The sequence below is a fragment of the Poecilia latipinna genome, unplaced genomic scaffold, assembly GCF_001443285.1.
Source record: "Poecilia latipinna isolate Pla-1442-1.1 unplaced genomic scaffold, P_latipinna-1.0 Scaffold3637, whole genome shotgun sequence".
NCBI lineage: Eukaryota > Metazoa > Chordata > Actinopteri > Cyprinodontiformes > Poeciliidae > Poecilia > Poecilia latipinna.
The window spans coordinates 684-22,834 of NW_015116253.1; the positions used below are offsets into that span (position 1 = coordinate 684).

Sequence of the window (22,151 nt, forward strand, 5' to 3'; positions counted from 1 at the left end):
GCATTTAAGATAAAGAATCAATATTTAATCTGCTGTTTAGTCACTATAGTGACACATTTATCACCAATATTTCTTAACCTCAGAGTTTTGATGTTTACTGAAGCAATGTTTACAGGAAGTTTTACAGGAAGGAGATTCAAACGTTTCCAAAGACCAGAAACCAAAGAAACTAATAAAATCTAATTTCTTACAGGTTTCTTGTTGAAGGGTCAGTGTAATGTATTAATGTGGCAAAGTCACCAATATTTTCAGAATTGCATATATTATAATGCAGCGGCAGGAGGCTATTTAAAGAGAAGCTCCCTTTCATTCAGGCTCAATGAGAGAGCGAGACTCAGTGGATAACAGGAAGGCTGAACTGTTTTGTCTGTTTGAACTTTCTGCCTCTGTCTGCATTTTTAAATATTGACAACTTCTGAAATACTTGGAAAAGTTCATGTTATTCCAGAATTTATCAGGAATAAATCATTTTGATAAACCTAAGTGGCATTAAACAGAAACAACTTCAGCTCTGACTAAAGACTGTCTGAAAAGACAAACCAGCCGTCTGACCTTTTGGCTTCAACACCTCCAGTCCTTCTCATGCTGCAAAGATCCCTTTAAATGTTAAGGCCTGAGAATGTTTCACCTGTCCATCATGACCCTCAGCAGTCGCTGACTCAGAGTCTAAAGCTGTGAAGCCGGTTCTGCAGAAACCCGGCTGATGGGAACGACGACGAGCAGAGTTTAATCACACGAGGTTCACCGGTCCGCCTGCTGCATTAAGGCTCTGAAGAAAAGCAGCGCTGACGCTCAGCCCTGCATCAGGCATGCATTGGGCTGCAGAACAGGAGCTGCTACATCTCAGGACATCACATTTCTCTGTTGAACTTTAAACTCTGCTCACATAAACAATCATTTCTGAATTTCTGTCTTTGTGTTTGTGAGGCGATGGAGCAGAAATCAGTTCAAATCTGTCGACTTTCAGACTGTTCCAGTCAGAAGAGCGGCACATGTGGCGAACACGTGAGGAGCAGCGTTCACCTGTCAGAGATCTGACTCCGCTGCTCGCCTGCTGCCGGACTGGAAGAGGATGACGCTCATCGGGTCTGACATGGTGGAGCAGAAACGGCATCTCCGCATCGCCCTGACCTCCACGGAGCGGGACAGCGCCCACTTTCACGTTGGCTCGGCCCGGAGCTGCAGCAGCTCAGCTTTCAGCTTCTGTTTGTGCTTTTCAGCATTCTAGTGTCGCAGCAGGGGAGTGAAGAGCAAACGTACAGTTTATTTACAGCAGGAAGAGCTGCTTTACTGCTGGACCCCTTTACTCTGATTTAAACTGTCTTCAGAATATTTACGATGTCGGAGCAAACCGTTCCACTGAGACGCACAGAGGAACTGCAGAGCAGAAGCTGCACAGGCCTGAGGAACCAGACCTGGAACATTTAACTTTCAGAAGGTTTGATCCATAAAACTCTCCATGTTCTGCTTTACTGTGGAACAGTAAAACGATACAACCTGCCACGTTCTGCTCACAAACTGGAGAACTTTCAGTGGGGATGATGTGAATCCTGGATAAAATCGGCAGCTTTGAGGTTCATCTGAAGGAACGGATGTGTCCCTCTGTCTAAACCAGCTTCGTTTGTCACAAACGGCGCCGGTCATTCTGACTCAGCTCTGTTCAGTCCCATTTATGCCAACTCCAAACCGTTTGCCTTGAAAGTCCAGTCCGTTTGTGAAGGTTTGAATTGACCTCTGACCCTCAGTCTGTTGCTCTCAGTGTCTTCAGGTTTTCGTGTTGTGTTCAGGTTGCTCAAAGGGTTTGGTTGGTTTGAGAGAAACAGAGCCACAGCAGCTGGAGGTGGACCAGATGTTGGAGTTTTTGTATAAAATCAAACCTCCAGACCATCAGGGAATCGCATCAGAATCAGACGTTTTCTGACTGGCACTGATTTCCTCTAAATGAATTCATTATATTTCATTTAAATGTGTGAAAACTTTGTTAACACAGAGATCCTGTTTGCTTTGAGGAACTTTGCTGAATTTGTGAGCTCTTTGTGAATTAGATGAGCAAGCTACTCTGGTTGGAGGTTGAAAAAATCACATTAAATTTCTCATAATAAAATAATGAGACTGCATGTGAAACGCGGCCCCAGGAAAACACAGAACATCCCTGTTAGTATGTTCAGACTTCAGGACCAGAAATGAAAGCATCTTCATACTCTGTATCTATAATTACATCTTCACAAAAACTCTAACACTTTTTTCCCTGTTCCTATTTCTTCATACTGACATCATGTGTTTTTGGGACCAAGAATCTGAACTGCATTTTAAAGCTGAAACTGAGGCTGCAGAGAATCAGCGCTCGCCGTGACGTTAGCTTCATGTTTATGTAAAATATGATCCATGCATGGCTAACTAGCTGCAGGCTGTGCAGCTGTGAGTGCTTCAAACCTCGTCAGGTCTTCTTAAGCTTTCTGAAAGCACGTCAGTCCTGCAACATAGCAGCAGTTCTCACTTCGTTCTGAAGCCGATCGAATCGATGACGGAGGAGGAATTCAGGGAAATATTGGAGGAAGTTTAAATCTGACTGAGGATGAGCTGCAGATGCAGAAGCAGCCTGCTTCTCCTCATTTGATGCTCCATTTAGCAGAAACACAAAACAAACCAATCTCCAGTTCACCGCTGCTCACACACACGCACACACACACACACACACGCACTCGTTATGGAGCTGTGTAAAAAAAGCGAGCCCGAAATAGACGACGTGATTTTCCCGGACTAACGTAGCAGCTGTGATACGATCTGCGGCGCTGCGTTACTGACTCACATTCAGCGGCAGCAGCACATTCTGGAAGCACAGAAACGCTGCAACGCTGAAGATTACTTCAAGTCATTTTAATCAACACAAATCCTTACTGCACTACAAGATAAAAACCCAAAGAGATCAAAGCTGCTTACACGACACAACGCCGCACAGTAATCATGGCGACTGGAGGGCGGAGCGTTTGTTTCAACGTTTCTGAGCCACATCTGTCCAGCACAACACAAACTCACTTCAGCCTCAGCCCACTTTTCAGGTCTGGTTCAACTTTTTACAGCAGGGGGGCGTCTGCACTGATGAGCTCATCGAGACAAAGATGTCAGAACATCTTCAACCGTTTGCATTAAAACAGAGGAAGATAAAACCTGCAAACATGGTTTTAGTTTCTGTTGAAATATAAGAGTGTTGCAGGAAGTCAGATTTACTCCATCATGGAGCATGACATCAATCAATCAATCAATCAATCAATCAATCAATCAATCAATCAATCAATCAATCAATCAATCAGCTGTTCAGTATTCAATAATTCTTTTTGCAGAGCAGATCTAAAATATTAGAAAGGAAGCTGAAATGCGTTAGCATAACGCTACTTGACATGCTTGACCATTTGCAAAGCAGCCAATCCCAGAGCATCATTCATTTTCCATGTTGCTGATTGGCCTTCATAAAGGTCATAAGGTCAGAAGATCAGCAGAGACTGGCAGAGCATGGTGACAACTTAGCATCTTTGTTGCTACATTTAGCAACTTTTCCAACCACTCTAGCAATTTCTTTTCCCCAGAAAAGTGACTAATTACAAATCCAACAACATTTCTCAGTTTTATTGAGGATTTTCACAGCAACAACATCTGACAGTGATTTAGGAAAAAAAAAATCAGAATCGTAATTTCATCAGACATTAACGCTTCGCATGAATAATAAACCAGAAGCAAAAATTGAAAACTAGCATGGACCTCAGAGAAATGGCGTCAGACCTGCTCAGAGGTTTGGACTTTCTGAGCGCCGTGCCTCTGGTAAGGCGCCAGCGGACGGAGCCTTTGCTACATCAGGATTTATTCTGCAAATATGTTTCCATCTACACTTTAGCCTTTTTCAGAAAAGCCCAATACAACCTCAAGTGAGAGTAAAAAAATGTTTTTGTGAAATTGAGGAAGTTATTTTGAATTTCTATCAAACCTTTTCATTAGTTCAAAATGCGAATTTAAAAAAAATCTTTGATGGAAACACAGCTAGTGATCTGTCAACCTATGACCACATGGGATCATCATCATGATTAAAGAGTGACTTGTTTTTCATTTTATTTATTTAACTAGAAATACACATAAATGTATCCATGTTTAATACCAGTTTACCCACCACAGAGGAACAGTCTTTGAAAGTTTTCAGCTTCATTAATGTGCTGGTTGTGGAGAAATCTCTGAGTAGATGCAGCTTCTCCTAAATAAACTGATGTTTACATTGATAATGCTAACTTTGCTAACTGTGGCCTCCAACAGCCAGCTGCAAACAACACTACAAAAAAAACACAGACCCAAACTTGGACCACAATGTAAAAAACTTTGCTAAACCTCTGAACAATCCCACATTTCTACAGGCAGGAGAACCTGCCAGCAGATTATTCTCCTCTGTCTAAAGAGACCAGTTTAACAGACCGGAAGCAAAAGGCTCAGGAGCTTCTAAAGTTCGTCTTCAGGAAGCTTACGACACCGCGAGGATTCAAACCCATCCGTTTTCCTGCAGAAGACGTAACCAGGAAGCCGGTTGTGGAAGCTCCTACCTCGATGAGGAAGTCGCCCGTCCGGAGCCCCGCCTGCCAGGCCACACCGCCCTCATCCACCGACTCCAGGTACTGCAGCGCCGGGAAGGCCGGCGTGGGCGTGAACTCCTCGATGGGCGTGTCGGCTGCAGCACAAAGGGACAGAGGTCAAGGTCAGAGGTCAGCCAGTCAGATTCACTTGTTTCTACAGCAACCAGGTAATTGAACTTAGTTTAAATGTGTTTCAATAAGATTAGAGATTTTCATTCCCATAAATTGAGGTTTTATTTAAAATCCAGCAGATTAGAGATTAAACTTCAGACAGATTAGATCTAATTTCTGCTGCTGTAAATATTCTGCTAATAAATCTGATTTAAAGGTTTTAGGTCTTCCAGCCTTCCAGGATCAGCCTGTTTGCAGGAGGTCAGGATTCCTCCAAGTTAGAGAAAATTTAATGACAATTTTTTTCAGCATTATTTTAATTCAGGACCTGCATGAATAACAGTTTCAACTTTCTATTTTTTGGCTCTGCTGGTTCTGGTAAAAACTGTTGCCAAACAGCAGAGGTGCCATCCTGCAGCTTTTAGATGCATCTGGAGCAGGACGAACCTAAAGGACGCAGGAAGGTCGTTCAGTGTGTGTCGATAAATCTGGAAACCAACACCGATTTATTTGGTTTATTTCATCCCATTAATGGAGATATTCAGTCAGATTAAACATATCAGAAGCTGCTTTTCTCCTCTGTATTTGGTAGAGAAAGTGGAAGCAGATCCTTCCTGTTGCTTCCGTCTCCTAACAGGACTGAGAGGAATGTTCAGGAAAAGTCATCTAAAGACGATTCGATTGGTCCAAAGTTCTGCTGAACTGTTTTTCATTCAGTATTTCTTTTGCATGTTACATGAACTATTCATATTTATTACTGAGTTAATGAAGTAAAACAATAAAATGCTAAAAAAAACCAAAACCTGATAATCAGCCGTCTATGTTTGAATAAAACCAGAGAATTTACAAACTGAAGAACTGTTAAGCACCAGGTGAAACTGTTGGTCTGATTTCTGTACAACGTGGCGCTCAAGCCGACCAGCTGTGGCTTCGTAAACGACTCAATCTGAACATCTGGACGCCCAACGTCCAACGTCTCTGGACATCTGTCTCAGCTTCATCAAACTCCAAACCAGAACTCAGCTAAACTCTCAATCCTGCCGCTTCGAGAAGAGGAAAGAAGTCACTTTAAGAGGCCAGTAGTCCTGATGTGAGTACAGTAACACCATCCATCCTGCTGGATGGAACCGGCCCGACCCAGCCCTCCCTCTCCCCCCTTCGCTCGCCCGCTCTCGGGGAGGTTACAGAATCCTGCGGCTGGGAGAAACCAGTGGTGACAAGTGACACTTCCTATAACTCACCGTCTTACTGGGAGACACACACCGCGAGCGCATCCCAAGATCTCATGGGAGCTTCTTAACACAGTTGTGATGTTTCTGCGTGTGTGTGTGTGTGTGTGTGGATGTGTGTGTTGGAGAGAGAGGGAGAGTGAGAGAAACAGATAGAGAGAGAGGAGAGTAGTAATGCAGAGCGAGGAAGAGGATGTGAGCCTATGTGACAGCTCCAGCATCAGGGCATGTTTATGTGTTCGGCCGCGGCCCAGTAAGTGGGGCCGGCTCCGCTGCTCCAGGGTGGGAGTCAGTGTGTGTCACACAGTCTGGAACATTCCTCTGGTTTTACTGAGCAAATCTCTCTTTGTCTGCTAAAACACAGAAACATCAACAACAACAAAAAAAACACAGCCTCTCGACAGAATCAAAGAGGCGGCGGCGACCAATCGAACGGCGCCGCACGGTAGTGGAACGCAACGTGGATTATGACACGGCGAGAATCGTCGTAGAAACCGACGCAGCAGCAGCAGCAGCAGCAGCAGCAGCAGCAGCAGCAGCAGCAGCAGCAGCAGCTCCAACCAGCTATTTTTAGAGCCCCTCTCACAGCCTGCTGGAGCCTCAACCCGCCTGGATGTGCCTCTCGTATCACAACAAGCACTGAGGAGGTGGGAGGGGGCTGAGAGGACGGGGACGGAGGACAGGGACGTGTCAAACGTGTCCGGAGGAGCTGCATGCCAGCAGTCCTCCTCTGTGCTGATGTCATGGAGTTTTGCTTCAGCGCCACATGGATGGTGGTTCTCGTTTAGGAACTCACCCATCTGAAAATCTGGGCCGATATCGATATCCGATATATTATCTATATCTCCCAACTGACCAGACGATGACATTGCTTCCTTACTTTAGTCAAAAACCCACCAATCACATGGTCACATGACCAAACAAATACCACACGACCACATCCCCTTTCAACATAAAAATGTCAATTTTTACAGATTTTTACTGAAAAATCTGTATTTTTACCGACATAAAAATATGTTGTCAATACGGCCCAGTTTTAATTAGCAGACTGACACAGGTACAAATTCCTAACATCAACCGGTGCTGATGCCGATAACATGCTGTACTCCTAGTTTGGTTGCTCTGGTGGCAGATTTACGCCACATAATGCTGCATGGCTTCACAAAACAGTGAAACTGAAAAGTAGTTAGCTAATATCTGCACAGTGATTCACTACTTCAGCATGTTGATCAAGACCAGCCGCATGCATAAAAGACAGAGAAAGTCAGTTTAATGAGTAAATATCCGGTTGACCAGCAGTTTGAAAGCATAGCAGCTGAAACGTGACAGCCAAGCATGCGATGATGATGATGATGATGCTGCATCACATGCATCTCCTTCTTGTGCTCCAATTGTTCCAAGATTGATTTTACCGGAAGATGATGCACTAAAGATGAACTGGGTTAATACGAGCATTGGTTTGTGATCTTGGGTCAGAACAATCCGCTAACAATCAATCGATCACTCTATCAATTATTTTGACATTTAATCAGATTAAAAGTGGAATATTCTGCATATTTATCATTCACTCACTCAAGTCTTTGTATACAATATTAAAAATAAATTTAAAACATACAAATAAATTATTTTTAAGATAAGGAAATAAAAATAACATTCCTTTAGTGAATGTTTTATCATTTGTAACATCTGCAGGTAAAAGAATACATGAACTGTGGATTAACATAATCTACTCAAGCACCAAAAATGTGTTTAAGGGAGATTTTATTTACAGAACTTGAAGCTAAAACTGAAACTTGAGGAGCTCTGTGTAGAACAGACTTAAAGACGAATGAGATTTTTGTTTTCAATGCAAAATGCTTATATTTTTGTACAGCTTTATCTTCAGTACTGCTTTGATTGTGTTGATCTTTCAGTAAATGGCCTTTCTGGAGTGTGTGTGCTCCGGTTAATGATGAACCGATTACGATTATTTCAATAATCGATTCATCACGGCTTCCAGCCGTAAAATTGCCCGAGATTAGCTTTTAAAAGCTAATCGTTAACCTTGGAAGTTCCAACTCTTTCAGATGAAATTGTTTAAAGTGCAGCCCTGACGCACAGCCACATACAGATGAATTCTGCGGGTCACTTTCACGGTGCTGTAAAGTTATTTACGGACACAAACTGAGGCTTATGACGTGTTTTATTTAATGCGTTCTGCCGTAAAACAGACCGACATGCAGATACGTGCAGGTCAGGTGTAAATGTTGCTGCTGATGTCAGAGTCCGGAGGAGTTTAACGTTACGCTCTAATGTCACGCAGCTCTGGAGGGTCAGAAACATCCAGCCGTCTCTGACACACATGTCAACACATCCAGCTGATGTGCAGCGCCGCATTCAAGCTGTTTCTATTCTAATGCATAAACAGCCCGACATGCACAGAATTAGGGTCATAATCTGGATTTCAACGCACACAGCAGCTGTGCCAACAAGTTATTTGTTGGTATAAATAGAATTCGGCATTTAACTAAATCTGTCTCAAACAAACATGCACAGAAATGAATCCTTGACAAAAGCAGCCATAAATGAGCGAGTCTCCTACCTTTGGCCCCGCGCAGGACGAAGCCGAAGCCCTCATTCTCCTTCTTCTGGAGCACCACCGTCTTCTCATCCACCACGCAGTCACTGTGGAGCAGATGCCGAGCAGAGCGCCCGTTAGCACAGCCCATCATCCGCAGCATAGCCACGGACGCCCTGCCCGAGTGGAGGTTCATGCTGCTGGAGGAGAGCTAGTCCGGCCGGGGCAGGGCAGGGCAGGGCAGGGCGCCCCCACCCCACACCACCACCGCCTCCTCCTCCTCTGGCTCTAGCAGCCCGAGCGGCCGCGGCCCCGGCAGCCCTGCGACAGCATCTCCGGGAAAAAAGACGAGCCACAAGATAAAAATAAAAAATAAAATAAAGTGAAGAAGAAACGACGGCGATGGCTGCAGCCGCTGCGTCTGGAGCGGAATCTGCCGCGCGGTTACCGCTGCCGCTCCTGCCGCTGCTGCGGAGGAGCCGAGCGGCGGTGCGGCAGTGCGGCGCCTTCGAGGAGACGCGACATGAGTCTGGAGGTTGAAGGCGGCTCAGCGGCTCATGGTGAGGCGGGGAGGAAGGCTGCGGCTCGACGGGAAGGCGGGCAGGGAGGGAGGGAGGGCGGCGGAGGAGAAGCGGCGTGGAGCGGCGTCTCTCGGTTGGAGAGCTCCGCAATGAGAAACCACAGCAACAGACTCGGCGGAGAGATAAGCGGAGTGGGAGTGGGTGGGTGACAGCACAGTCATTTACCGACTTCTTAAAAAGTGTCTCTGTCTGCCTGTCTGAGCAGATGACTGAGAATAAAGCTGCGGATCAGTTTGTTTACATTACAGCCTTTAACTAGGACACAAAATCTGAAAATCCTACAGGAAACAATAAAGAGGGTTGAAAATAGTTTAAATTTTTTTTATTACTATTATAATTTCGAATCCTCAACAGTTAAAACCATTTCTATCACATCTGGAGTTCCCCAGGGATCTGACCATCTATGACCCACGTCCTTCCCATCGGAAGTTAATAAGCAAAATTACTAACAAAATTAGAAAATCATTAAAAAGTTCATTTATTTTAGCAAATCAATTGTAAAACTGCTAACACTGACTTGTGATTATTATGACTTACAGCAAAATGAAACAGAGGAAGTTATGATATTACATCACATGAACAAAATGGACTTTTAATGCAGAAATGTCAGATCACAGGTTCTGTCTTGACATTAATTCAGAGATCACAAACATGTTCTGTAAGGACAGTAAGCCTTAAACAAGCTGGCTGTTCACAAAGTACTTTATACAGGCACATTAACAGAAAGTTGAGTGGAAGGAGGAAATTGTTGCGAAAGTTGCAGCGTTGAGAGGAACGTGAAGCAATTCCTATTCACCTTAAGCAACGTCGGCCTCCATGACACGCTGCATTACTGCAGTCAGTCATGCAGAAGGAGTGAATACAAATATGGATATATTTCTGCATTTTAATCTGATATTTTCACCTTATTTACTTAAGAAGCACATTTGAATTTTGTTGCTCTGAATGTAATCAATCTTTATACTTTGACTTTTTCCAAATAAATTACTGAGGTAAATACATTTTTTAATGACATTTTCATTTTTTGAGATGCATCTGTAAAATGCTGATAATTAGCTTCACTTCCAACAGAGTATAAACTGTAATTCAGGAGTTTTTGGGATGTTTGCATCCTCAAAAGCTTCAGTTTAAATCTTTGCTTGCTAACAAATCCTTTAAGTCCTTTTATCATCAGCGACAGAGCAGATAAAACCGTAATCATCGGTTTGTGTGGCACACCAGAAGACACAAACATGCCTGTGTGTTCATGCGCTGTGTGTGAGCAGCAGCTGTGGCGCTGGAGCCTCCGCTGTTGCAGCTGCAGCTGTGTTTATGAGGAATCCTCCATGAGGTGATGAAGCAGCAGCTTCTCCAGAGCAGCTCAGGGAGCCCGTTAGGTCTGACTCAGCTCTACGCTGCCGCGCCTCACATCCTTTCTCTGAATTCTCTCACTTCATTTCCTTCTAACCTCCCTCCTGCTAACAAGCCGTTTCTGGAACACACATGCAGGAAAAAATGCTGCATTTGGGCTCTGAGACGTCCGAACCAAAGGTCAAGTTTGCTTTTATGACTTGGGGCGACTGCTGCAAGGGCGGCTCATTCATCTTATATCAGGATTACAGTGAACAGACACGTGGGATAAGAGGGAGAAAAGACAGACAGAGGAACGAAGGAGGAGAAAGAGCGGCGACCGCCATCCTAGCAACTGTTCCCTTAGCAACGCAATCTGTGTAGAGAGGAAGGAGGCCAGCGATGCTGATACACCGAAGGTTACCTCACAGCATTCCCTCACACACACATTCACACACTCTGTGTTAATCTGAAATCTGGCCTCTGTATCAGGCCAGCAGCCTGAAAGCTGATCCAACGTGTCATGTTGTTCAGCAGCGAGCGGGGAGGGCCAGCAGGCTGCAAATAGAGCTGAGCGTGCAGCATGCATGGGAGGAAATGTGAAGCCTCTCATTGTGAGCTCCACTGTGGGAGTCTGCAGGGTATTTATAGCGGCTCTCTGAGCTGCATGGTCAGATTTTCATCCCTCCACATCAGGAATCTGGAGATCCGGAGGTGAGTTATCCGGCTCCCTCCTTACATCACCAGCACGGGAGAAAAAGCCTGAAAATCAGCCTTTCATTGTGACCCGTTAATGGCGTTCTGCAGAGTACTCTCAGTGGCGGTTTCCTTCCCGCCGGCTGCATCCATTTGTGCCTGGTGACTGAGCAACGCCGCCACCATCATCAGCGTTTTATCCTGGACCGCTCAGGGAGCTAATGCAGCGCGGATGGAGGTTCACATCTGGAGTCCAGCCAGCAGCGCAGCAACATTCTGCAAACTGGGAGAGTTCCTGCATCAATAAGCATCAAACGCTCGGAGAGAGAGAGTTCATGGGAAAACTCGTTTCTCCTGCAACACTGAAAATGAAATTAGTCCCGTTTTCCTACTTCCAACAAAGTTTTAGACAACCTGCACTTCCCTTTGGGAATATCCTGACTTTCAAGTTTTTATGCCTGCTGCAAAGAGCTTGAACTGCTGATGATGGCTTTTGCTGAGCTGCTCTTTTTATGAACTTGTTCAAAGATTTTTAATTATCTTTAGGTCAGGAGGCTGGAAAGGAATCTTGGCAAACAAACGTCTGAATGTAAACTAAGAGGTTCAGTTAGAGATCGTCACGTTTTACAAAGAATGAAACAATTAAAAATAAATTAATAAACTGGTTTTACACAGCCACGTGTACAGTATTATTTTATAAAACGATGTGCGGGGATATTGGTTTTTATAAAGACTCGGCTACATGTGGACAAGGCCAAAGAAAAATGAAACACGTTGAAACATTTGGTTAAGTTTGGATGTCTGTGTTTGAGTGCCTGGTTTCCTCTACCAAGGAACACATGATGGCAGCTTCTGTCGCCTGCTAAACATCACAGTAAGCATGTAAACATGGACGCGTCCTGATGAAGACGTCTCCTCTCCCTCTCTGTCTTCTAACCTGCAGAGTTTCAGCACAAAGCGCCCAGTTCTCGTCTTCAAGTGCATTAGTCAGGATTACGGGGCTGCTGTCAGTGATCGATCGGGTCTACTTGCAGGTCTGGTTTCATCTGTGTGCGACCTGCTGCCTGCCCACACACACACACACACACACACACACACACACACACACTGAAGAAGATAAATTCCTCCTTCCTTCCCCACTGGCAGCTAAAAAACACACACATACATCTTTAAAGAGGAAAGAAAGGCTTGACAGGAGGACCACAGTGTTCCATAAAAAGAAGGAAAAAACCTGAGCAACGTCTGAGAAAGAAAATAACAACCATTAGGGATGTTTGCTCCTTCAAGGAAAAACCCCTGAAACCTTTGGACCTGGAATGTTGCAGGACCTGGAGTCTGCGTCACGTTCTGCCTTTGGCTGAGCAGCTTCAGTTATGGCAGACACGCTTCACCTTGACCCACATGGAAGAGTCGGAGCTCCGGACTCGGAGTCCTGCCAACGCACATCCAGCAGAGTAACAAGGAAACGCCCTGTTACCGCATCATCTAAATCATTTCTCTGGGTCTAATGGCCCTTTAAAGGCCTCTAGAGCCAAGCTATATAAATAAATCAAAATGATGAAATCACTCCATAAAGGTTAAAAAACATCTGCACTGACACCTGTTTGCAGTGACTAAAACTGGAATTTAAAGAGTTTTTTTTTCCTGAGAAGTTTTTGGAGTTTCCATTGAATTGGTCTTGGTCCAGAAACGGTTCTGGATTCTGCTTTCAGATCACCTCTAGAAGAAAATAAGTGCAAGTTTTCACACCTGTAATTCCTTTATTTTAGTCCAAATCAGTTTATGAGTTTGTTAACTTGTAACTTTTTCCAGTGGTTCAGTTTCTTTTCAGCTAGCTAAAACATTAAGCTAACTATTAAGCACCAATCAGAAACATTTGTTTTGCTAACGCTACACCAACATGTTACTTAGTGATGGCTAATGCTAAGCGCTAAGTGACCAGTCTGCTTTATGACCAGAGCCCTGCTGTGGTCAGTTAGAAAAATCAGCAACTATGAAACGGAAACCATGAGCGAAAGGTCAGGTCTGAAGAATCACTTCCTGAAGCATGACTGTACATGTCGAAGTGTAATTACAAATTTGAGCCGTTTGAGGGCGACATACTATGTTACAACACATGTTGAAATCAACTTTACGAGTTAGAATAAGCTGAACACCAGGTTGGTGGAACTAGTTGGAAATTTAGCATTAGCCGCATCCTAAAAGAGTTTTCTGAAGAGAACCACTCACTCTGAGCGAACCAGAACCGGTTAGAACCGGTCCTGGTTCTAATGGAGGACTCTTTCTGTTTAAACAACACGGCACCACATCATCCCACTGTCGCCATGTTTCTCAGGAGGGATTGCTGAAATTACGATCAGTTCAATTTGACTGTATTTGTAATAACATAGGCTTCATCAGACTTTACTAGATCTGAATCAGTGGATCCATTTGTCTGTATAAAGTTAGAAAATCATGTCTGTTCCTCGGTAGCGTTTGCAGAAACAAAATTTATAGATTAGATGTTTAAAGAAAGAGATCGGAGTTCTCTGGGACCGGATCAGAACCTTCCACTCAGCCCATTAACATGCTGCAGAGATTCACCAAACTGACTGATTCTTTTAAACAGAATTAGTTCAAAGCGGAGCCGGGATTAGACTCGATTTCTGCTGCGACCCGGAGGAGAACACATCCATCTTCGTTCCCGCTGAAGCTCGTATTAAAGCGGACCTGACAGCAGAGGAGAGCAGACCTCAGCACCACTGGGTGTCGGCGTCAGGAGCCATCACAGCAAACCGTTCACTCAGAGAACTCGGTCAGAGCCGACAATTCAACCAATTTTCCTTTTTCTCAGGACAGAAAACGTGAATGAAGGCAGACGGAGATGAATCGGTGGCACAAAGGACGAAACGTTCAGGCTCACCTGGAGGCGTCGAAGCTGTCGTACGAGCCCACGGTGTAATGTCTGAAGAGTTTCCGTCTGTCGGCCCGGTCCGCTCGGGAATCTGAGAAAGAGCCCAGCAGAACCACATCAGAACCACAGTCCACTTCCTGTCTGCTTACAGGAAACATCTGGAAACGCCTGCAGTAAGCAGGAAGTAGCAACACGCTAGCAGGTTTTACGCCGATGAGCAAAGAGTTGGTCTAGAACTACAGAACCAAAACCAAAAGACGGTTTCAGAACTGGACCGGGTCTGGAGACACGACTGAGACTCCAGTCTGTCCCCTCAGGGACAAACGGACGGATGCTTTCAGAACAGGTTCATAGAATAAGGAAGAAGATCCATCCAACGCATCCATCCATCCATCCAATGCAACCATCCATCCATCCATCCATCCATCCATCCAACCCAACCATGCATCCATCCATCATCTATACATCCATCCATCCAACACATCCATCCAACGCAACCATCCATCCAACCCAACCATCCATCCATCCATCCATCCATCCATCCATCCATCCATCCATCCATCCATCCATCGTCTGTGAAACAATTTTGCCACAAACTCATGTTGGTTACAGAAATATGAAAAGGTAAATCTAGTTTCATAAACTCTTTCTGGTCAAAGATGGAATAGAAATCCAGATGTTCTGCAGCAACACGCTGGTGGTTTCAGGTTCTCGTGGTGCTGGCGGAGAATCAGGTCCGTGGTGAAACATGGTGCCGTTGGATCCAGACGTGTTCGCTCCGTGTGTGTGGTATGGCGGCCAGCTTGACCTCTTGACCCCATCACGGATCCTGACCTGTGGATGTAAACCCAGAGCTGAAGGTTGTCTGAGGGTTGGAGCTGACCCGGTTGGTGCATCAGGCCAGAGGAAGAGGAAGCAGCAGACTGACATGGAGGCAGCTGGTCCTCAGTGGTGCCCCCTTCAGGCAGCAGGTGGAACATGAAGATGCTGTTTTTTTCTCCATCTGGTTTTCTGTTAAAACAAACTTAACACTTTGACGTCATGATGTTTGTGTAAACAACGTCGTCAGTCGGATTCTCGTTGGTTTGTCAGATTAATCTTCATCTCCTCCCCTCATCTTCCTCCCTCTTCTGTCACACCAGCTGTCACTAGTTCACAGAGACGGCGCCTGAGGTCATCGCTGCAGGAAGGCCTTCCTCCTCTCCCTGGTTCCGTTTCGGGTCCGATCGGGTCGGATCAGACAGGATTACCAGCTTTTCTCTTTCTCTGTTTTACCGAGAGGAAAGAAACGCTCGATGTTGGTGATGAGGAGCGCGGAGGGGACGTGTCGTCTCCGGCATCGCGGTGGTCCCTAGCAACGGTCAGCTGGTTTCTATGGTCACAGATCAATAGGGACGCAGCAGCCATGTGTCTCACCAGAACACAGAGTACTCACATTTGTGTGAAAACATGTGCGTCTGCTCCGTCTGTGGTTGTATCACCGTCCTGTCAGCTGTGTGTGTGTGTGTGTGTGTGTGTGCGCGTGCGTATGACTGATTCTGCTCTGGGTTCCTTCCAGGCCCATTTTAACCCCTGTTTTCCTGCCTATTTCAGTTTCATCGTGGCTTTGAGCTCCGGGGAAAGACGTGAGAATGAGAAGGGGAAATTAGAGCAGCGCGCACGTGTGTGTGTGTGTGTGTGTGTGTGCGCAGCGGGATGTGCTGCAGCTGCTGCCCATCTGTAATAGAATTACAGTAGCAGGTTTTGTTTTTTAGTTCCATGGATGTGGTGCTGAAATTTAGGTTTAAAAAGCAATCAAGCTAACGTCGGGTGCCGGTCGCCATCTTTGTAGCTTAGATTGTTTCATATGCAGATGTTTCAGATGTTTGATGGTGCGTCAGTTCTGGTTGCAGCTGCAGCAGCTCCAAGAAGGAACCAGACGATCCGCCTCCTTCGGGATGAGGTGAGAACATGACGCCAAAATGGACGCCAACCTCAGCGTAACGTAGATCAGAAACGCTGAAGGCCAAAAACTCTGGTTTGGCCTTACGCTGGTTTGTGCAGGTGAATGGAGAACAAAACGAGGCTGAAAAGGTTTCAGTTCCCAAACATCTTCATGTCAGAGTGGAGGCTCAGAGGGTCAGACGGCGTTCAGGAAGCTGTCACTACAGACAAAACCATGAAAACTCCAGGAAACAGAAACATTCTGCAGGAACGGACTTTGGACCGACTCACCGAGAAATATTTCATCTGACCTCTGGAACGAGACGTAAACTGGATCTGACTGGGGTCCATACATGTCAAATAAATAGTGTTTGCTGCAGAGAGAGGCTGGCTAAAATGATAAACCATCCAAAAGCCCAACATGAAAATAAACAAGTGAGAAAAAAGTTTAAAGCTTCCAGAAACGCCTCAAAAGCTCAGATCTGGAGCTGAAACGATTAATCAGATGAATCAATTATGGAAATAATCAACTAACTTAGTCGTTCATTAATTGTTAACTGAAGCACACAAACTCAAAAAAGGCAATATGGTGAATGAACAACACAGTCGGAGCCAAAACTGTACAAAAAATATACATTTTGCATTTGAGTTAAAATAATAAAAATCTGTTCATGTAAAATGGACCATCAGTTCAGTCCCACACTGAGTTTTCTCATGTTGATGTTAGAAACATTTCTAGCTAAAATGTTTTTTTTTTTAAGGTTTTGTTTGTGCAAACCTTCCTCAGAAACCTCACATGATGCAGTTTAAACCAGGGATGATGGATGTTGATATTCCTGCCAAAATGATGAAACATTGACTGGAAGAACACAAACTTTTCCCAGAGTCGGGTCTGAACTGGGATCGTTGTTCGTTTCTGCTGCGAAGCCAGTGGATTTGTTCTTGCTTTAGGTTTTAGAAAAGATCATCTCAGATTTCCAAAACAGTTCATCTGTTACAAACAATTCAGCAGAGTTCAGTTCAGTCCAAACTGGAGAAATATTCTCTCTTTCCTTTGGAGTCCAGTCCGCAGGTCCAGTCCTCTCCTCCAGAGAGGAAACGTTTCCTCCGGATGCCAGACTGCCTCCGGTGGCTGCCGCTCTGAAATAATCTAATAGATTAAACTGATGAACGTAAATCTGCTGTTTCTGATCCAGGTTGATCGATAACCTGATGTTAAACTGAGTTCTTCTTCTTCTGCGTGTTTCCAGACCTCTGAATCGAGCCGAGGTCCAACCGCAGCGTGTGTAAGCGGGCCTTAATCCGCCTGCATCACTTCTATTCAATTAGACGGATTAGAGGCTAAACGCCTTTAACTTAAATCAGCGTGTGTGAATTTCTGTGAGAGAGGGCGGGAGGAAAAGACGGAGGTAAAAATAAAAACTGCAGAAACATTAAGCATATTAAACTGGAAACATCATGGATTTAGACGGAGCTGCCGTTTCCATCAGCGCAGCTCTCACTATCACGCCAACTCTTCCCTACAGACGGAGCACAAAGGGACTTCGTTTCTCCAGTCCTGATGAATAAATGATGATGTAGGCATTGAATAATTACGCGACTCACAGGCAGCTTAAATGTTTAAATATTTCTTCTGCAATCAGCTTGTTTCCCTGGATTATCTGAAGCTAGCGTAGCGAGTGAAGCCGCCATTAACCGGTCAGATTGGTATGTTTCTCCCTTCGCTCTGTGACTCTGCGGGTCCAGAGTCGGATCGGGTCGGGTCGCTGTTGGAGGTTGTCCGGGTCGGTCCGCTGCTGGGAGATCCTGCTGCCTGTGCAGATTTATAGCAACACTCAAATCCCAGAGGAAAAACGTTCCAAAACGGGAAAGAGCTGGAAGAACGAAGACAGACGAGGTTTGTTCTCAGGATCGGATCTGAAGGAAGTCAGAACGATCTGACCGCCTCAGGCCTTCTCTGGTTCATCCACAGGCTGCCGCCATGTTGGCTCTGATGTCCTGAAAACCAAACCGTTTGAAAACGACAAACCGTCGGATCTTTGTTTTCCTGAAAAACCCAACGATGAGCAGATTTTACGAAGAACGTCCTGGTTTTACTGTGCACACCAACCAACCTACCAGAGGGGAATCCGTCCCACAGCATCACACGTCCTCCACTGTACCTGACAGTGGACATCAGGTGTTCTTCACATGAAAACCACTTGGAATGTTTGTTGCAGCAACTTGTTGCCTCAGACAACCAAACCTTGTTCTTACTGTATGTATAATAAGATTTTATTTTTCTATTATATGGCTTGACATAAAGCAACAAAGGAAGAAATCCTGTTGTTCCAGTTTATGTTTGTGATGGTAGGACACAAGGTTTTATTGTGCTGTATAATGGTTGCTATGGAGCATGTTCTCTTGTGTTTCCCATGTTGAAGAGAAGCCGTGGATTTTTATTATTAGATTATTATGCTGCAGTAAAAGATGAATTTATCTGAATTTATAGAAAATCACAATCATCCATCTATATTATCCTCGATCAACTGCTTTACTGCTGCATGTGGCAGCACAGCACACACACACACACACACACACACACACACACAGTTGACCCGTGGTTTCGACTGAAGCCGCCTCTGAATGGCTCTCTGCAGGACGCCATACTGTGCTCCCATTTCTGACAGGCTTTTCTTTGCAGGCAGACCCGGGGGCAGCTTGGACGCGGCGCCGCATGAGGGAGGCTTTCCCGCGCCAACGGCCTTGGGTTAAACTTTAAAGTGAGCCACACAGACGAAGGCAAACAGCCAGAGAACAAGAGCCGCCCCGGAACATGGCTGGCGCTCCCCGGGGGAAGAGTTAGACCAGAGAGCTGATGGATGTCCGCCTTGTGCTAATCTCAATAATTAAACAAAGCAGGAAAACAGATGAAAAACAGGCAGAGAGACAGAAGACGTCTCAAACGTCTCCTGTAGATTTACAGCACAAAGCGGACGTAAGGACGGGGGAACGTTTAGGGGGACGGAGCGTGAAGTGATATGTTCATTAGCTAGCACCCATAGGAAATAAGAGCACAGCTGAGTTAGCAGGGCAATGTAGCGCTAAGCTCGGCACACGGCAGCCTGGGGGACACGGGAAGACAGAGGAGGACACACATGCAGCTGAAACACGGGCCACGTGCCGTCACACACCAAAACGCTTTTATGGGATCTAATTAAGTCTTAAGATGATTGATTAGCAAGTTAACGTTCACAAATGAGTTCTGAGTGTTTAACTCCAGCTCGGGCGTAAATCTCTCTGAGAGACAGAAGTTGGTGCAAAAAATTTTAAAGGAACGTTCCAGAAAAACACCAAAGTGGAGATTAGTCAGGAAACGACCTGATGTGGAGCAGGGAGAATGTTCTGCTGGGAAACGCTGGGCCACTTTTTCATTTCCTGAAGGTTGTGGCCTCAGCTAGCAGCTAGCAGCATGAAGCTCCCTGTCACACACCGATCACACTCCGAGTAGAAAAACAAACAGCTTGAGGATTTTTATTTGGCCTCTAAATCCTCCACATCGCCAGGAAATCGAGTTTCGGGAATGGGTCCAACTCTTGGCGCCCCCCCCCCCTCACACTTCCAGGGTTAGCATCTGCTGCTAACATCTTGGTGCCTTCAGGCGTCTGGTGGGGTCCATGCATCAGCGGGTCAGGAGTTACCGCTTTCATTCCCACTCATGAAAACGTTCAGCTCATTTATGAACAGAAATTTACAGAGAAAAATCTGAATGATGGTTCTGAAGTGGAACCAACACAGCCGATGCTACTCACAGGTCCTTTCCTCGGTGGCCTTGGCCGGGACTTCCTCCACGCAGTCGGCCGGAAACCAGCCCACCTGGCCGCGGGCGCTGCCCTCCCAGAATCCCCCCTCTCCGATGCTCAGAACTGGGAGGAAAAAAGAAACTTAAAAATTAAAAACTTCATTCAAACAGTAAAGTTCAAAATATGAAGTTTCAGCAAGGAGGTTAAAGTTAAGTCGAGTCTATTTCCCCTTTTTTCACAGTATCATCACATATTGTCAAATGCCACCATCAAAATCTTCAGGTTTGATGGTCAATGTTCCAGTTACTGTTAATGAAAAGCAACTTGAACCAGGTGGGATGTGACCTGTGTTTACAGGAGCTCAGTTTCAGCTGTTTTTATGGAAGTTTGTTCCAGATTCATGGTAAATAGAAGCTGAATGCTTCTTCTCCATATGCGGTTCTGGTTCTGGGGATGCAGAGCAGAACCAGAACCAGAAGACCTGAGAGTTCTGGAAGGTTGATAAAGGTAATCAGATACATCAGCAGCAGTGGTCAGCACTGCTAACGTTAGCTGTGCTAACACCAAGCAGAAGCCAATGCTAAAGTGCTGAATTCAGCACTTTAGCATTGTGCTATTGTGCTATCGACACATGATGCGACCCATCATGTATCGATAGTACAACATGCTGTAACATACAATATCACCATCAGCATGGCTGATTTTACTGTTTCACTGCGAGCAAGACATGTAACAACAGCATTAGTATTACTGCTAGGAAGCCTGACAGGATACATTAGCATGGATTAACTAGCCATCACTTAGCTAACATTAGCTAACATTATCTGCGTGGACCAGCGTCACTCAACAGATTGGAGGAAAATGACAGTTTTTTGCCTTTTGTTGCTCTTTATGAATATGATTCTGACACAGCATGCTGCTCTGCAGCACATCAGCGTTCAATCATGGAGTGTTTAAAGACGGCTCGGAAAAAACATTACCACATGCCAACAACGGTTTAAACAAGGCTGAGAAAAGCGCGGTGGACATGTAGTTACACCCGTTTATGTCTGTGTGTCAGTTTTATGACGAATAATTATTTCATTATGGAAAAACCAACAGGTCAAATAAATCATTAAATAACCAAAATTAAAATAATTTTCTAATTTTATTTAACTTCATGCCACAGCAGACATGAATAATGAACAGCCTCTGTTTTCCTGACATTAACTTCATTACTCTGATTCTTCACCGTCTAACAGAAACATGAGACTCAGTCACGACGCTGAGTCTTTAAAGGTCAAAGGTTAATCTGGCAGAAAGAGTTTAAATAAAGCTGAAAGACGTCCATCTTTTTTAAATCTTAATGCATGGATGGAAATCTTCATCCTTTGGCTTAGCAGAACCAGGTCTTAGTGGAGCCTCTTCCAGATAAGATTCATCTCTCATACTGTGAATCTCTGCATGCTCGTCTCTGCAAAGTCCTCAGACTTTCCTGTAACTGGCATTAAATAACAAACGTACCCTCATATCTTTTGTCTCTACACATATTTTTGTTCCTTATTTTTCCTGTTTTTAAGGATTAGCTCCGTCTTCAGTCAGCTTCTCTCTGCAACCTTCAGAAGAATGAAGTCACATCTTTATCCTGCATCCAAAACTATCAAATGTGTCTCAAGTTTAGAAGCTGTGAGAACTAAATTTAAAAGTCCTTTATAATTCCAGACGGATATTTATTTCTAAACTCATATTGTTCTTTTCCAACAGCGTCTTTTTCTGATCTCATTAAGTCTCCAAGATTTCTGAAATTGTGTTTTCCTGCTTATCCTGTCTGAAGTTTCCTCAGCCATGCTGAAGATCGTAAGTCTGGTTCTTACAATTTACTTTGCTTTTCTACACCCCGTAATATTTCACATTTCCTTAAAACAAAGACATCTAGAAATCTCTGATCCAGAAAACACAATTCAAAGCAAAAGGAAAATCTTAAAATCTGTGTTTTTCTGGATGCAACTTTGGAATATTAGCTTAGATTTTCATACATTTTCAGGGCTGGGTAAAGTCTATCTCCCAGAAGCTGACTGACCTTTGACCCTGTCGCCTTTGTAGAGGTTGATTTCTCCCTCAGCCTGGGCGGAGTAAGAGCGAACCACCACGAAGTGTCTGCCTGGAACGGCGCTGTACAGCTTCCTCCTGGGGCCGGGCGCCTCGCCGTGACCGCTGGGGCTGAGAGAGGAGGCACAAACAGGTCAGGACAGGGGTCAAAAGGTCAGGACGGGGGTCAAAAGGTCAGGACGGGGGTCAAAAGGTCGGGACTAAAAGGCACGGGCCAAAACCGTCAAACACCAGTTTTCCACTGGAAAAAAAATACTGTAATTATTGTCTAAAAATTTAGTTTGAAAATGTGTGAGCCTTATTAAATTTATCTAGATGCATCTAATAAACACTTAGCAAGATGTTTATTTCT

The 22,151-nt window shown here is 44.8% G+C and overlaps 1 protein-coding gene across 1 annotated transcript in view; it reads right to left on the minus strand.

Moving 5' to 3' along the window:
* Positions 1-3,609: 3,609 nt before the first annotated feature.
* Positions 3,610-22,151, minus strand: part of LOC106941383 (SH3 and multiple ankyrin repeat domains protein 2-like) — a 33,027-nt gene continuing 14,485 nt past the window's right edge. The window contains exons 2-6 of the mRNA XM_015024388.1: positions 21,771-21,910; positions 19,721-19,834; positions 14,016-14,097; positions 8,532-8,614; positions 3,610-4,705 (exon numbers count right to left, since the gene is read on the minus strand). Coding sequence (XP_014879874.1) covers positions 4,470-4,705; positions 8,532-8,614; positions 14,016-14,097; positions 19,721-19,834; positions 21,771-21,910 — 655 coding nt within the window. The 3' untranslated portion in view covers positions 3,610-4,469. The remainder of the gene's footprint in view (positions 4,706-8,531; positions 8,615-14,015; positions 14,098-19,720; positions 19,835-21,770; positions 21,911-22,151) is intronic.